The sequence below is a fragment of the Vanrija albida genome (genome assembly GCF_041260175.1).
Source record: "Vanrija albida strain AlHP1 chromosome Unknown contig_1, whole genome shotgun sequence".
Classification (NCBI taxonomy): Eukaryota; Fungi; Basidiomycota; class Tremellomycetes; order Trichosporonales; family Trichosporonaceae; genus Vanrija; species Vanrija albida.
In genome coordinates, this window is record NW_027191420.1 from 52,150 (window position 1) to 68,330 (window position 16,181).

The following is a 16,181-nucleotide window of genomic DNA, read 5'->3' on the forward strand; positions in this document are numbered from 1 at the left end:
GACACGATGGGTTCCGTAAGTATCACCAGAAGTTGTATGCATGCTATGGAACCCTAGACGCTCGATGGAGGTCGCCAGTTGATCCACTCGCCCTCGAGCTCCCTCCGTTCCCCCAGCTCGCTCAGCCACTCGTCCATCGAGATCGACCCCTTGTCCTCCACGTCCTCCCTCACCCACTCCATGGCCTTCCTCAGCTGTCGAACTTCGCATTCTGTCCCGGTTGCGGCGGCTGCAGCGCGCTCGAACGCGTCATAGCCAACGTACTTGAGGGTCCCCCCGTAGCCTTCGAGGCGCGCGTATCCGATGCCTGCACAGACACAGACCTTGTGCAGCTGCGCAAGGATACGAGCCTGCGTGGTTGCCGGGGGATGAATGACTACGACCATATCGTGAAGGTCGTTCCCAGGTTCACCATACAGACCGAACCACATAGACAAGCTGTCATCGCCCAGCAGTAACTCCGAGTCGTCGTCCAGCCGAATGTGCAGAACGTAACGTCCGAACCCGGTAAAAAAGTTACGGTGGGTAATGGAGTGACTCTTCCGGAGTCTACTCCCATCGGCGTTCACCATGTGACCGGAGAGGTCCGAATCGGCATGTAGGTCTAGGTAGTCGACGACGGTCGTGACGCAGATTTCGTCGTAGCCACAAGCGAAGCATCCGACACCGAAACGTCTGACGGTGTGAAGTGAGGACAACCGCTGGGCGTCGATCAAGTCAGGCCAAAGGTCGTCATGTTCCCAAAAGCCCGGTGGGGTTGGACAACGTGTCGAGATGTCGGCGACTTGGACCTGTTCGGGCTTGAACGGCAGGGTGAGGGACCTGCCATCGCGCAGGTCGAACCTAGGTCGGAAGGTCATCTTGAACACAGCATCATCTTGTATCACGTAGCCGGTGAGTTGGAGGGAGACATGGTTAAATAGACGTCGGTCGATGCGGTCTTGAAAGGAGCGGGATAGAACACGCAGGGCGAGGAGCGTTTCCGCGCAGCACTCGTCGATGACCCTCTCGACAATGTGTGGGATGGCGGTGTAGTCGATCACGGCCGCCATGGTGATTGGAGTGATTGGTTGCCATTGACAGAGGCTGAGTGTCCAAATTGATTCTGAGCATATGTATGGACTCGTTGACTCATCGCGACCATGACGTCGTTCCCGGAACCGCGAGTACTGCAAGTGACTCAGAACACGGAACCGCAGGCCTCATCGTCGAGATAGAGCCTGTGCCTGTCACAATGAGGAGGATGCCTGGGCTCGCAGTCTGGCTCTTGTGATGTGAGGTAGGTAAAGACAAATCGCGTGCAGACACTGGGCGCCATGCTCCGATCTCTTTGCCGAGGGGAGGGACACCGAGTCCAGCTCACATGGCGGCCGCATCACCACCACGGCGTGAGACAAAGGGGATCGTGGGTAAGTGGCGTGAAGCGTGCCTGTAGGCACCGCTGGCACGAGTCACGCGATTCTCGGACATGGTTATGTACTTACCGTCGCACCACTGTCACCGACTTTGGACTCGGTACCGCAACAAGTCACGTCACAAACGCACCATCTTCCTCAGCCCAATGCTAATTGACAGCGCCGCCTACCCTCACATTCTTGAGCGCATCATATGGCACTGCTCGGCAAAGACGCTCGTCGCCTTCCGATCAGTAAGCAAACATTGCCAGCAGGTCGCCGACGCTCGGCTTTTCCGCCATGCCGCCCTGCGAATCTATGCCCTCGGCGAACGCAAGTATCCCCCCTCCCTGCGAGGTTACTTCAAGAGGCTTGTCACATGGCACTGGGATCGCGACGTTCGCGGTATCCTGGGTCGTCGAGTCACGCGTGGGTGGGAGGGTGGTGGAACCTACAACTGCATGCCCGGCGCTACCGCCTCCAACGTCACGATAGACTTTGTAGTCTCGCCGTTGTCGCGGATCGAGTCGGACATGACCCTCCCCCTTCTCCCATGGAAGGTACAGATTCTCGACCTCGATGGTGAGGGCCGACACATATGGGAGTTCGTCAGGGCCGGGATGCCCTGCAAAGACTGGCCGGAGGAGTACGTCGAACGCTACACCAACCGCCATGGCAAGGCGCCCCCGTCTTTCCCTCCTCGGGCCACCCCTCTTATCTTCCGTCGATTCGGCCCGGCCGTCAACACGCGTCTCCCGGCTGCGGTCGGAACCACTGTCGACTTCTGCACTGCGCGCTGGCCCACCTGCACGACAATCCCGCCCCAGTCGCCAAGCTATGTGCGGCATTTGCAGTGGTGCGAAAAGGCAGCATCCTTGGTCAGGTTTTGCAACTCGCACTACCTGTTTCATGAGCTTCATGTCGACGAGGCGACGTTGGTGCTTGCCCAGCATAGCCCGCCGCCACGGCCTGACGTGGTAGTTCAGGAGATTCTCCTTTTCGCCAGTCACTTCGCTGCGGATATCCTTAACCAAAGCACTGTCCTCACCGTTGTTGGTGCGCAGACCTGGCTTCCGGACACCGACCATGACGACATTAGGGAGAAGATGCTTCTCGGCGCAAGGAGGGCTGATGGGTCGGTGCAGTGCTGGGGGTCCAGCGATTGCGTCTGGTATAGTCTCGACGAGGCGAGAGCGGCGTACAGCAAGGTCCGCGTCTTGACCCACGAGGAGTGGTGGGACGAGCTGGGCGAGCTGAAGGAGGCGATCGGTATGTGGCCGCCAGAGCGGCAGGGTGTAGGACGGGTGCGTGTGCACTGTGCGATGTGATCCTGGCTTGCGTAAAGGCTATTCGGCGGGCGATCGGATCTGCGCCCGAGTTGGATCTGCAGGTTGTTGCTCTTCCATGCCCAGAAGAAGCAAACCCGTGCTTAGGGCTGCGTACTGAACGAGAGCAGTAGGCGGGCGGTCGAGGGCTCGTGGTCACCCCCGTCCCGGTCGCCTGCACTCGGCACTCTAGGTAGGTCCGTTGTCAAGGCAACGGTGCGACCAACAGCACACTGCACCTTGTCACCGACGTCTTTGCGACTCTTCGGAATTAGGCCATCACAACATGTCCATCCTGCTCGACAGCACCGCGTTCCCGCACGTCGTCGAGCGCATCATTGCGAACACGAGCTCGGTGTCGACGCTCCTTGCCTGGCGGCTCACATGCAAGCGCTACCACGCCATTGCCGACGCGCATCTGTTCCGGCACGCCGTCGTGCGCCGGAACCCTCTGGAGAAGCCGACGTTGTACAAGCGACTGGTCGAGCGTCGCCGGGACATCCCGATTCTGGGATTTCTCGGCCCTCAAGTGCTCCACAAGCACGACGGAATGGCACGCAAAGACAGAAGAAGGTACCCAAACATGTTCGACGAGATGGAGCACATCGGCAAAACGTCTATCGAGTTCACGGTCGCGCCCGTGTCGGGTCTCGAGGCGGACGCGGGGCTGCCTCAGCTGCCTTGGAAGGTAGCTGTCCTAGACATCGTGGGGAGAGGACGACTCATGCCTATGGACTTTGCCCTGGCCTCATCTCCGCGAGCGAATCGGATCGGGGAAGACTTCTACCGCTTGAAGGACCGCTATGCCAGAAAGCTTGCCCACCCGGTCCCAACTGCACCGCGGACCTCGCCTCTCATTCTCCGTCGCTTCGATACAGCCCCACTCGAGATCTGGCACGGATACGTTGACACCACTGTTGACTTCTACACCATCGGGCGATGGCGCCACGGCTCCCGTATGCCCCCCTCCCGAACCTATGTGCGGCACGCCGAGTGGCTCGCAGAGCCATGGTGGTATGAGCGCCCTGATGAGTTCAGCATGTCCATATCGGGCAGCCTCTACACATACCCCGAACCAGTAGATAACGCGATCCTAGTGCTCGCGCAACATTGTGCTCCGCCAGCACCCCACTTGGTCATGAAGGAGTTGACCGGCTTCGCGCAGATCTGGGCCCAGGACCTTCTATCAGGCGCTTCTGTCATGACATTTGTTGGGCTGGAGCACTGGCTACCCGGTGTCGACCACGACCAGATCAAGGAAGATGCCCTGCTGAGAGTCCGCGATGCGGACGGGTACGTCAGGCACTGTTGATGGCTCGTAGACCGCGCCCAAAGGAGCCTACTACTCTGCCCAGCAGATGAGGGAGGCAGCGACCAGGATCCGTGTCCTCACGATGTCCGAGTGGTTGGACGAGCTGGGCGAACTCAAGGACGTAGTGGGAGTATGGCCGCCGGAGCTTCGCTACATCTAGGCTGTAATCTACGAGATGCATCAGTGGGAATGCCGCGGAGGGAGTAGGGCAGGCGATAGGCCACTAGCAGTCCGTCCATAGCCAGCGCCCCATTTTGTAGGACCGGATCGCCCCCGCGCCACCAACCGTCATGCCACAATCTCATACATTATTCCAGCTCCTCCCACATCTTGCCATCCACGTTGCAAGCATGTTTGGTGAAGCGCAAGGGACCATCGGAGCTCGTCTTGGTGACCGGACAATAGGGGCTCCGCCTCCACCCTCCCCCATTGGACAGCTCCCCCCGTCGTCAAGGTAGAACCAAACCCACATGCCCGTTTTTTCCATTGTCACATCACTCTCAGCAACACCCAACTGCCATGGACAGCACGGCGTTCCCGCACATCTTCGAGCAAATCATCCTCAACTGCTCGGTCAAGGCGCTGGTCGCGATCCGCGCGACGTCGAAGCGATGGCAGCGGATCGTCGACACCCTGCTCTTCCACCACTGCGTCATCGACCGGTTCCCCCTCGGCGAGCGCAGCCAGTCGCGACTCGCAATCCGCAAGCGCCTAACGACGTGGCGTCGAGACGGTGACAAGCGTGGAGTACTCGGTCGCCGCGTCATTCCTGATGCGGAACCCACGAGCAAGTGGGTCGCTGTCCGTCCCGAGGACAAGACGACACCCAACTGGACCCTCGACTTTGTCGTCTCTCCGACATCTGGTCTCGACTCCGACATGACGCTCCCCCTGGCGCCTTGGAAGGCGCGCATCATCGACTTGGAGGGACGCGGACGACGGATAAATGACTTTATCGACGCCACGGATCCAACAGCGCTCGAACCGGATAGGCCTGTGCCTGTGGAGATCACGTCCCTTCAGCCCCATCGCGAGTTCCCGCTCGTCCTTCGCCGGTTCGGCAAGACGGTCGCTCAAACCTGGCCGGGGCCCGTCGAAACCGTTGTCGACTTTGCTCCAGAGGGCGCCGAGGGGTGGTCGATGGCCAGTGTCCCCGGACGGTCTGGGCAGAGCTGCAAATATATCCGGCATATCGAGTGGGGCCGTGTATCCCGACCTGATCGCCTGCAGTACATCGATGGACAAGGAGGCGGTGTCCACAACGCGACCCTCGTCCTCGCCCCACACTGCACGCCCCCGTCCCCGTACCATGCGATGAAGTTGATCTCTGGCTTTGCCCGCCACTTCGCCGATGGTATCATCAGCGGGACCATAACCTTCACACTCGTCGGCGCCGAGAACTGGCTCCCCGACTTCGACGCCGACGAGATTCGGGCCCATATGATTTCCGGCACACGCAGAGCCGATCGACATCTTATGCTGGCGTATCTGCGCAGGTCCAACCACACTCTGTACGACCTCAGCAAGACCACGATCGTAGAGGCATATCAATATGTGCGCGTCATTACACTCGCCGAGTGGTGGGATGAGCTGGGGGAGCTCAAGGATGTGGTGGGCGTGTGGCCAGAGGACAGGCGCAACGAGTGGGATCGCGAGGAGTGGTCCTGGGAGTGAGGCGTATGCATTTATCTTGGGGTCCTTGCGGTTGAGCTGTAGCTGCGGTGGGGGTGGTCGGTGGAAGGTGTCGTCGGTGGAGAGTTGTGTGCCGCGAGCAGACTAGGGCCTGGCGGGAGTGCCTGGTGAGCGGAGTGTGATGTCCCTTGATCAAGCAGGTCATCGCCCTGCCGCCAATGGAAGGCCACTTCCTGATTCTGTGTCTGTTTCTCGCTGTACCGCTCTGCCAGCGTGACTTGATCAGTAGGCAGCACGCTGCATGGTGTGGAGGAGAGTCGCGTCGACGACACCAACCGGCACATCAAGGCACATCCGGGGCACTTTGTTGTCGCCGAGATCTCGGCTGTCAGCGATGCCTATACGCGGATGACGCGCTTGTCCGCACAACGACGTGACCTGCACCTCGCCATCCCCACCACCATCGCCGCATCCACCACCATGCCCACGACCCTCGACCACAAGGTGTACCCGCAGATCTTCAGCCTCATTGTGTCATTTGCGCCATGGCCAGCTCGGCTACGCCTGCGCGCGACCTGCCGCGCCTGCCGGGACGCCATCACGCGCGATCTCATGTCGCACGTTGCGCTCGACACGGAGCGCGAGGACAGGTGGCCGGGGCGGAGGACAGGCGACGGCAGGGTGACGCCCGAGCCTGATAAGGACGACGACGACGACGACGACGAGGAAGACGAAGATGACTATTTCGACCCCGACGACTACGACCCAGACGCGTGGTACGACGACTACCCAGAGATTGTCAGCGTGCCCGCGTACCCCGGCGAGGCGGTCCACGCCCTGCCGTTCTCGCTCAAGCAAGTCCGCACGATCGACTTTGGCCAGCGGGTTCATGGCCGCAAGGGGAGACAGTGTGTCGGGCACTCGCCCAACAGGCACTTCCCAAAGAAGCGCACGATCCGGCTCATCCAGAACAGCGAGAGCGACTTGAGAGCGGCCAACATCGTCGCGTTTGTCACTCTCCCGTTTGAAGGCGGCGCGCACGCCAAGTATGGTAGCGACTATGGCTTGTATGGCACGGCGACCAAGCGCTTTGTGGTCCACGTGCGTTGGGATGAGGCGCAACCCGTCGCGGCCTCGCACTGGGTGCGCGAGACGGAGGTGAGCTATGGCCACGACGGGCGCGCCGACCTCGTGCTCTGGCGAGAGAACGCGCGCGCCGGGCCGCCACCGGCGCATGCACTGCAGGCTATCTTCGGCTTCGCTGTCGAGCTTTGCGACATGTCGGACACGACGACAAGGAGCAGGCCCGTGACCGTTGTCGGGGTGGAGACGCTGTGGGCCAGGAGCACTGCCAGGAAGAAGTTCAAGGACGGCGTGAAGGGATACGACATCATTGCCCGGATGATCTACGACCGCATCGACCGCATCAGGTTCATCTCGCATGAGGAATGGCTCGAGGAGTTGGGCGAGGACAGGGAGGCGGTCGGGGCATGGCCCGTCGAGTAGGATGGCCCGTCGAGTAGGGCGGATAAAGGGGCATGCATCTGTCCGCAGAGGTCGAGGTGCGGGTCGGCGTGCCTCCTGTGCATGTGAGCGACGACTTACATATGTCAGTTTGCAGCAGTGTTGGGAAATGCCTCTTGTCGATGTGGACGGAAGGAGGCAAGCCCCCCGCGGCGTCGGTCACTATTCCGACGCCGGCTGGGCGCCCGACTCAACAACAACAAACCGCCCTTGATCCATCTTCCACCCACCTCACCATGCCTGTGCTAGACCACACCTCCTACCCCGCCATCCTCGACGCAATCCTCGCCCACGCCGACTTTGACGCCCTCCTCGCCCTACGCGGCGCGTCCCGCGCTTACCGGGACCGCGCTGACACCCTCCTCACTTCGAACGTGACGCTCGCGCCGGCGCGCAAAGCCCCTTTGGCCGACGGATGGCCGGCGACCTGGCCTGCGCTGGTCGCCCTTCCCTGGGGCCCAGCCCTTCCCCTCCCCCCGAGCGCAGTGCGTGTGCTCACCGTGCCGCGCGGCGTCGTGCCCCAGGACGTTGGGAACGACCTCCTCGACGCGCTGCCAGGTCTGCGCGTCCTCCGCCTCCCCTCGGCACCGGACACGTTCTACCCCGTCGCTCCCGTGGTGGTTTACGACGTGCCCATATCGTGTAGGGGTACGCTCGATGCCGAGGCGGACCGTGTCGTGATCCACCTCGCGCTCGAGGGCGGCAGCTGGCCCCAGGTCCACGCCGACGACTGCGCTGCCCTCAATGTCGTCCTCTGGCGCCGGGGGGACGTGCCCTTCCCCGCCGTCTACGGGCTGGTGCTGGACTTACTCTTCCTGCCAGGTCCCGTGCCTACCCTCGTGGGTGCTGACAAGCTGTGGGATGGCGTCGAAGAGGACGAAGCCGCGAGCCGCTTCCGTACGGGGGTGCACGAGCGCGTACGCCTCATGGGCGCCGACGCCCACCTCATCGACCTGGACGCCAGACTCAAGGCAATCACCTTCCTCTCCTACGCAAGGTGGCTCGACACCCTCGGCGAAGACCGCGGCGCCCTGGACACCTTCCGTCCAGACACACTACCATACACGACATGAGGCCTCGCTCGAAGGGCGTCTACCGTTGCATCAGGAGCTGCCGCCGCTGGCGATCTGTCCCACCCACGCTCATGTCCCGCCTCCGGTTGACGTACCGCTTGTCCTTGCAAGCCCAGCACTGCTTGCACCCGGCTGGCTCGTTAGAAGTCAGTGACGACGTGGGGCTCCCTGATACACGGCGGTCACCCCTCGCTGGGCCGGCGGCGGCCTTCATCGGCCTCGGCGCGGCGTCCCCGTCGCCGCTGCGGGTTACACGCCATAGCATGGCAGCTTATGGCATACTCTACATACACGCACATCCATCCGTCTAAGGTGGTGACACAGCCCTCACCGCTGCAGCCGATGCGCGTTGTGCCTCCATCTCCCTCACCTTCTGTAGTGCCTCCATGTCTCTCGCCTGCTCCCTCGCTTGCTCCATCTGGTGCAAAGCCTTGTTGGAGCAGAACTTGGCCGTCGAGGTGCCCCAACACCTCCTACACCAACTCCTGTAGACGTGAGGCCAAGTGCCCTCGATCTGGGCGCGGTCGCCAAGGTCTGCAAACCACTGGTCGTACTCGACAAGGCGGAGGTTGGGCAAGGCGGCGTCGATCTGCGCGTCGCTCCAGGACCAGCCGCTCGGCCCACCCCAGTAGGCCACGACAGCGTTGGTAAACAGCTCGAAACACTCCTTTGAGCTCGGCATGTATGCGTCCGAAGGCCGCCCGTCGACGAGGGGTATCCTCCCCTCGGCCCCGCCCCTCCCCTCGACACCGCTCAGATGGCAAGGCGGGCAGCGTTCCACCCCGACCACGGTGAGGGTCGCACCCGCCGCGAGCGACGGTACGAGCTGGTACACGAGCTCGAACAGCGGACGTAAACGACGTGCCGGGGACATTCGGATAACGCTCCAGTCCATGGCCCGCGGTGTGGGGCCGCTCAACAGCGGTACCGCGCGGGCTTGCCCGCGGAGGTTGTCCGCGGGGGTGGTCTGCCCCGCTGGCCAGAGGACGACGACAAACTCTCGCACGTCGCTTCGGCACGGTATTTCCCGAGTGTGGCCGGTATGCTGCCGCGGGTACTGGTTAACGGCACCGAAGACATGCATCGAATTGAGGATGTTTTTTGACGGGTCCCACGTGAAGTGGACGATGTGTCGTTGGGCGCGGAGTGGGAGGTCGATTTCCGGGTCCTCATAACCGCTGAGGACAGACATGTCGACATAGTCGACGACAGTGTGGACGTTGGGGAAGCAATTTGACCCGGGCGCCTGTGCCGTGTTACCCAGACGGCGGAGGGTGTGCAGCTCGAAACGGTCGACAAGGTCGCTGTCGGGCTTATCCAGCACTGGTTGCCCACAGTGGGCATATGCGAAGGCGACAAGATCGAGGGTTCTCACATACTCTGGGACAAATGGCAGCTTGTACTCCGGGGCAAGGGTGCTGGTTGGGGGGAGCCTGAAGCCGTACGCATTGTCACGGTCGGGAAAGCGACGGAGGACGGCGTGCGAGAGGAGCTGGGCGGTGATCTGATCGCGGAAGCGGCGAGAGGTGGAGCGGAAAGCCACGAGGGTGTCAAGCGATGAGTATCCGAGGATGCATTCGATGATGTGGGGGTAGGCGTTGTGATCGATCATGATGTGAGTGATGAGCGAGTAAAAGATGCAGAGAATGGGCAAGAGGATGAATGAGAGTGACTGTCTTGGGGTAGTTGTCGTCACAGGGGCCCCTTGTTTTGACGCGGCCACGGCACCGCCGAGCCCTGGATGGCGGTGCTCGTCGGCGTCGGTCTCCACGCGTCGTCGGCGTCCCCTCCCCATGGCCGCGAGGTAAACCGCATGACATCCTCGCCGTGTGGTCCATTCCATGTACGACCAACGTACCGCCTCCGGACTATCTGGCCGCACGCTGCACCGCTTGGCATACAGTGTACATCCCGTAACACATGAACAGCAGGCCATAGCGGTGGTGGCGTCGATGGCCGGCACAGCCAACTCTCCCTCTCCCTCTCACACCAGTTGGGGCAGAGCACGTCGGTCGAGATGCGCCAACAAGACCTACACCAGTGCCTGTACTTGACGGGCCAAGCACCCTCAATGGTACCCCGGTCGCCGAGCTCGCCGCCTTCTCGTCAAGACCGGTTGCGGCCCCAGCGTCGCGCCGGATGGCACGGAATTGCGGGGGCCCGGTGATTGCAGTCTCGCCAGGCAGATGTCGACAACGGCGTTGCACCCACAGCATCGCCTGTTCGCTCCTGCAGCGCATGCTGCGACTGACTGTGAAAGCGTAGGCGCATAGTGACGGACTGCCTCGGCAGTATCATTTCGAGTCACTGCCGATCACTGCCGCCGGATCCGCGTCCGCGTCGTGTGTGCCTGATCGCGCGAGGGCGTCATGCCGGATCGACCAGATCGACAGGATCGACGTCGTGAGTACATTACGCCGGTGAACCCGCCTGCTCTCGACGCCAGACTCTCAACTTGCGATGGCGCTCATCGACTACTCTGCGCACCCTGGTAGAATCGACAACATCGTCGCGCACTGCTCGGTCGCGGGCCGGCTAGGGTTCCGGGGCACGAACCGGCACTACCGCGAGAGGCTCACGCACGAACTGTACCCCCACGCCGTGCTGCACGTCAAGATCAACACCAAGGCCAGAGTCAGGGCTGGAAAGCCCAAGGTCGTTGCAACACTGGGCGCCGGCCCCCACTTTCCAGGCCACCGCGACGTGCACCTCCCATGGTGTCCGACCGCCGTGCGCATCCTCGACGTCCGCACGCCGGTGTGGCATCGAATCCACCCCTTCATCCACGACTTTACGCAGGTACACACTGTGCGCCGCCTACACCGATCGCGTGGGAACTTGGACCGGGGGCCACAGGACCTCCACTTCCGGGCCAGAACACTGGTCCACTACTTTGCCCTCGAGCCCCCCCGCACCACTCCGCGGCTTTCCGAACCCGAGGCAGTACACATCCGGGCGCCTGCCAAGCGCTGGGTGTTCCACGTTGGCCTGCGGGGAGAGAAAGCTGGGTGGGGGACGAGTTGGTCGTTCGGCGGGGGCGGGCCACCCTGTCCCGATGCGATGGATGCCGTCCTCGTCCTGCACGGCAGCGCGGACCCGGAAGCAGTCTGCCACATTGTGCGGACGGCGTACCGTGCGCTGCTAGACAATATCTGGCACCGCGGGACCACCTTCACAGTCGTCGGGATAGCTGCCGCTGGTGTAGCGGTGGACCACATCAAGGCGGTACTGGAGCGACAACAATGGCTCGTGAGCCGGATTGATGAGGATTTCGATGGAACAACACCCCGATCAGTGGGGCGGTTCCTCACCATGGACGAGTGGCTCGCCGAGCTGAGTGACGAGCAGCGGGTGATCGAGGCGGCCTGGCCGGTCCCTCAACAAGACGACGCGGCGTGGAAGAGCGACTCGGCGCCGACGGTGCGAGCCCCTCGCGTGCGTGTTGCGCCGAAGCGTCGCCCCCCATGGCAGCGCAAGGCCAGTGACAACCGCACGGCCTCGAAACCACCACCACGCTCGCTCAACTCGCGTGCTATGTCGCGCCCTAACTTGTCGATACCCCGCCAACGATCATACTTGGGAAGAAGCCGGACTCAGTACAATAGTTGGCTACTTAGATCGACGTCGAGATGCACCACATCAATCCCAGCACTTGACGCGATAACTGGCCTTGTCGAGCACTGCCACTGCAACTGCATGTCCGTCTCCTGTCGTCGCTTGTGTTTTCTGCAGCAGCCGCCTCGGCAACTGCTGCTGCAGGCGATGGTTCCTCGTCTGTCGTGAGCCCTTCGGTGTAGCTCAAGCGGCCCAAGAAATGGGCTCAACGAGCCTCAGGGTTTGGCAAGCTCCGTTGTGTGCATGCAGGTGTTTGCGTGTATGGCACGCACAATGTTCATCTAACGGCTGTGGGACGAATGAGGATTTGACGTGCCTAGGTGGAAATGGCACAAAATTCGCGGCTCGACGTCAACTTGTTGTCTTCCTTTTCACGACGTGGCCATCACCGTCATGCCACTCGTCAACCACACTGCCCTCCCGATAATCATCGGCCTCGTGTGGCCCCACTGCACTCTGAGCACCCTCCTAGCCTTGAACTCGAGGTACAGCACATACAGGACCAAGCTGCAGCGGCAGCAACGTCTCACTCGATCCAGGACCAGACGCATTAAGTATGGGGCCCCACCTCCACCTCGCCTCAGTTTAATAGTGACCCGTCTACCTTTGTCTTGTTGCGATTTCTCCATCCGCGATGCCGCTCGACCACACGGCTTTCCCGTTCATCATCGACCTCGTCCTCTCCCACTGCACCCCAGACACGCTTCTAGCCTTCAGCTCGACGTGCCTGCGGTACAGAGTGCGCCTGGCCGACCAGCTGCATCACAGTGCCCTGGACACGGACGGCGGCGTCGCGTGCCTCCGGCCCGTGGGGCTCGCGTCTGCGCCTGCGCTGCCGGTCGTCCCGGCCCTGGTGCGCGTGCTCGACATCCACCAGAGCAAACTCGGATTTCCCGAGGTCACCGACGCGCTGGCGGTCGGCCCGCAGGGCGGCAGCTTCGAAGTCGACTTGCTGCGGCGCATCGGCACGCCGACCCCCGCCGGCGTCAACCTCGGAATAGAGCATTTCGCCGACACGCTGGTGCAGTACATCAACGTCGAGGACTGGGACTTTCCAATCCCGTTCGAGGGGTTCAACAATGTCCACGTCGAGCTCGGCACGTCGCGCACGCGCCACATCCTCCACCTGCGTTGGTGTGACGACACGCCGCTGGCCCAGGGCGAAGCGCACGCGCTCGCGTTTGCGAGCTTCAACTTTGAGCACTCGAGCTTCAACTTTGAGCACTCTGATGAGCACGAGTACGTGTTTGTACTGCATCCTTGGGCGACGGGGCATAGACCGAGCGCGAGCAGCGCGCGTGCGCTTCTGCTCAACATCATCTGGGACGAGATCCATCTCATGAGCGACAGGTTTGCCGCGCGCCTCACCTTCGTCGGCGTCGAGGCAACTGACCTGGACGTTGGCTCACTGGGTGACGTCGAGGCCGTGGACGAGCGCGTGCCCGATCTGTTCAGGCCTTTTGCCGCCTCGCTCGAGTATTACATCGACGACGAGGACTACGGGCCCGCCGAGAAGAACGTGGCCGCACTGCGCCGCGTGACGCGATACCTCACCATGGAGGAGTGGCGCGCCGAGCTCGACGACGACGAGGTACGGCTCGTGGGGGAATGGGTCGAGCCGGCGGCATAGCGCACGGGGCGCCGAAGTCGACTGATGTGTGTTCCTCGACTTCGCACGACCTCGCAGCCCACACACGCTCCTTGCACAGAACGTGAGTGGTGCTGTCGCCGAGCCCGTGCTGGGACAAGTCGTCCCGCACCCTTGGCCCCGCGGACCAGCTTCAAAAGCGCGACCGACGTTATTCTTCTTCTCGTCGTCTCGCCACCCACCATGTTGCTCGACCACACAGCCTTTCCCGGCATTATCGACCGCATCCTCTTCCACAGTACCCCAAGCACAGTCTTGGCCTTCAGCAATACCTGCCGACTGTACCGCCGTCGCCTGGTCAGTCAACTGCGGCACGTCTCGGTCGACACGGACGCCGACACCGGCCGTCCGTGTCTCCTCCCTGTCGGCACGCGACACCTCGTGCCGCGCGCGCTCCCCTTCGTCCCCATCTACGTCCGCATTCTCGACGTCGAGCAGCGCGTCCTCGAGTCGCCAACGATGCGTACCGTCCTCTCCCGAGCCAGCGCCCACGAGGACTTTGACCTCGAAATGCTCCGGCGCATCGGCACACCGACCCCCGCGGCCGTCAACATCGGCCTGTCGGGCGACGCCGACACGGCAGTGCACTTCATCAACCTCGACGAGTGGAACTTCCCTGTCCATGAGCGTCTGAGGGACGCCGTCATTCATGTCGGCCAGTCCCTCAAGCGGCAGGTGCTCCACCTGCGCTGGTGTGACGACTACCCGCTCGCGCTCGGCGACCCGCGTGCACTCAGCTTCACCACCTTCATCTATGGGTTCCAGACACGCAAGTACGAGTACGTCTTCGTCCTGCAGCCGTGGACCACCGCAGGCAAGCCAAGCCCGATCAGCGCATTCGAGCTGCTGCTCAACGTCCTCTGGGAGGCGATTCACCGACTATGCCCCTACACGACGCTTACCGTCGTGGGGCTCGAGGCGACGGATCTGGAGGGGCTGAAGGTGAAGAAAGGGGGCGTCGGTGAGGTCAACGAGCGCGTGCCCGCCCAGTTCCGCAAGTTTGCGACCTTCCTCGAGGACTACATCATCGAAGAGGACCCGAGCGGGCTGAGGGTTAAGGCGCTGCGCCGCTCGGCGCGCTACCTCACCGTCGAGGACTGGCGTGCCGAGCTGCCGGCGCAGGACGTTGGGCTGATTGGCGAGTGGGTCGAGCCGGTGCAGCAAGGCCGCTAGCCAAAGTCCATTTGTACATCCTATGCATGTCCCGTGCTACGCCCACACGCCGACCAACGGCCTGTCCTCCTCGCCGAGACTCTCACGCCACTCGTCTAGTGTCCCATACCGCACCGTACGGCGCCACGTCACGCTCGACGGCTCCTCGTACTCGTAGTCGTGGATACTCCCGACTGCGTCCTCGAGGAACGCCGCGGCGGGCCGAAGCAGCGCTGGCACGTCGTCCGGACCCTCCATCGCCACAGGATGTGGGAGCACCATGTCGGTGCTCTCGAGCCCCACGATGGTGATCCGCATCTCAGTCTCGGCCGGGCGCAGCCCGCTCTCCGCAAGCCCGGAGAGCACGAGGCGGAGCACCTCGAGCGCGCTGCCCAGCCCCGCTGGCGCCCCAGAGCTCGTGTACCCGCCCACGATGAGCACGTACTCGAAGTCACGGTGCGCCTGGAAGAGAAACTCGGTGTCGTGTATCAGCCGGCCGTCGTCGTCGTCCAGCGGCTCGTCGTCGCACCAGCGGAGGTGGAGCACGTGCGTCTCGGCGCTGAGCCCGAGGTCGAGGTCGGGGTGCGTGCCCGCGACCTGGACGTTGCTGTCGAGGTCGAGAAAGTCGACGAGGAGGGGCACCCCGTCAAACTTGTACGGGTCGTTGATGTCCTGCATCGCCGTGCCGCGCCGCCGCACGGCCCGTAGGCTAGTGAGCGCGTTGTGCATGGGGCGCGGGAGGGTCGTCAGCCCTGGCGCCGGCGGCGGAGCCGGGCCCCACGAGTCGCCGTCGAGGTCGAGCACGCGGACGAGGGAGGGGATGTGTGGCAGCGGCGAGCTGGTGCCCGGCACGCGGAGGGAGAGGTGCCCGTCCTCGGCGTGCAGCACGGCGTGGTGCAGCAGGTCCGCGGCGATCCGGGCGCGGTACGTGCGCGACGTGGAGCTGAAGGCCACGAGGGTGCGCACGTCAGCCGCGGCGAGAATGCCGCCGATGAGCGTGGGGTACGCTGTGTGGTCGAGCGCTGGCATTAGCGGGTGGATGGGCGATGCGGAGATGACTGGGTGTGTTTGGCGAAATCTTCAGGGAAGGCAGCGCCGCCGCCGCTGACGCCTGCGCGGCCTCCCCGCCCAGAGCCCCTCGGCTCGAGGAGCGGCTCGGAGGTCATGAGCCGCTTCAACGCACCGTCGGCGTACTGGAGGAACGGCTGCGAGCAGGACACGCGCGCTGCTTTGTTGACGACGAGCAGATGGGCGACACGTCGGGGTCGTCGGTGATGGCAATGTTTGGTGTGAGTGGAGGCCATGGGGCCCCGACGGATAACGCGGTGGAGGTGGTCCACTTGGTCGGTCGAGGTCGTGGTCGTCGTCTGTCGTCCCACGACTATTGTGCATGCATCAGTGAGCAGACGCTAGGAATAATTGGTGATTGGGGGAAAATACTACCATGGGGACAATGCATCCATGGGGACACGCCCAATGCCGAGACGAACGAGTTTCCATCCTGTT

General features: G+C 62.7%; 9 protein-coding genes across 9 annotated transcripts; 6 read left to right on the forward strand and 3 right to left on the reverse strand.

Moving 5' to 3' along the window:
• Positions 1 to 53: 53 nt before the first annotated feature.
• Positions 54 to 386, reverse strand: Q8F55_000030 (uncharacterized protein; the record flags this gene model as incomplete). The annotated part of the gene is made up of 1 exon (XM_069348686.1): positions 54 to 386. The coding sequence occupies one exon, from the start codon at positions 384 to 386 to the stop codon at positions 54 to 56; it is 333 nt and encodes a 110-aa protein (XP_069212230.1).
• Positions 387 to 3,005: 2,619 nt separating this feature from the next.
• Positions 3,006 to 4,031, forward strand: Q8F55_000031 (uncharacterized protein; the record flags this gene model as incomplete). Its single annotated transcript, XM_069348687.1, has 1 exon — positions 3,006 to 4,031. The coding sequence occupies one exon, from the start codon at positions 3,006 to 3,008 to the stop codon at positions 4,029 to 4,031; it is 1,026 nt and encodes a 341-aa protein (XP_069212231.1).
• Positions 4,032 to 4,550: 519 nt separating this feature from the next.
• Q8F55_000032 (uncharacterized protein) lies at positions 4,551 to 5,705 on the forward strand (the record flags this gene model as incomplete). Its single annotated transcript, XM_069348688.1, has 1 exon — positions 4,551 to 5,705. The coding sequence occupies one exon, from the start codon at positions 4,551 to 4,553 to the stop codon at positions 5,703 to 5,705; it is 1,155 nt and encodes a 384-aa protein (XP_069212232.1).
• A 438-nt stretch (positions 5,706 to 6,143) lies between these two features.
• On the forward strand, positions 6,144 to 7,169 carry Q8F55_000033 (uncharacterized protein; the record flags this gene model as incomplete). Its single annotated transcript, XM_069348689.1, has 1 exon — positions 6,144 to 7,169. One exon carries the CDS (start codon positions 6,144 to 6,146, stop codon positions 7,167 to 7,169), a length of 1,026 nt encoding a protein of 341 aa, XP_069212233.1.
• Positions 7,170 to 7,423: 254 nt separating this feature from the next.
• On the forward strand, positions 7,424 to 8,260 carry Q8F55_000034 (uncharacterized protein; the record flags this gene model as incomplete). Its single annotated transcript, XM_069348690.1, has 1 exon — positions 7,424 to 8,260. One exon carries the CDS (start codon positions 7,424 to 7,426, stop codon positions 8,258 to 8,260), a length of 837 nt encoding a protein of 278 aa, XP_069212234.1.
• Positions 8,261 to 8,567: 307 nt separating this feature from the next.
• Q8F55_000035 (uncharacterized protein) lies at positions 8,568 to 9,872 on the reverse strand (the record flags this gene model as incomplete). The annotated part of the gene is made up of 1 exon (XM_069348691.1): positions 8,568 to 9,872. The coding sequence occupies one exon, from the start codon at positions 9,870 to 9,872 to the stop codon at positions 8,568 to 8,570; it is 1,305 nt and encodes a 434-aa protein (XP_069212235.1).
• Positions 9,873 to 12,509: 2,637 nt separating this feature from the next.
• Q8F55_000036 (uncharacterized protein) lies at positions 12,510 to 13,505 on the forward strand (the record flags this gene model as incomplete). Its single annotated transcript, XM_069348692.1, has 1 exon — positions 12,510 to 13,505. The coding sequence occupies one exon, from the start codon at positions 12,510 to 12,512 to the stop codon at positions 13,503 to 13,505; it is 996 nt and encodes a 331-aa protein (XP_069212236.1).
• Positions 13,506 to 13,706: 201 nt separating this feature from the next.
• Positions 13,707 to 14,696, forward strand: Q8F55_000037 (uncharacterized protein; the record flags this gene model as incomplete). Its single annotated transcript, XM_069348693.1, has 1 exon — positions 13,707 to 14,696. One exon carries the CDS (start codon positions 13,707 to 13,709, stop codon positions 14,694 to 14,696), a length of 990 nt encoding a protein of 329 aa, XP_069212237.1.
• Positions 14,697 to 14,732: 36 nt separating this feature from the next.
• Positions 14,733 to 15,704, reverse strand: Q8F55_000038 (uncharacterized protein; the record flags this gene model as incomplete). The annotated part of the gene is made up of 1 exon (XM_069348694.1): positions 14,733 to 15,704. The coding sequence occupies one exon, from the start codon at positions 15,702 to 15,704 to the stop codon at positions 14,733 to 14,735; it is 972 nt and encodes a 323-aa protein (XP_069212238.1).
• Positions 15,705 to 16,181: the final 477 nt, after the last annotated feature.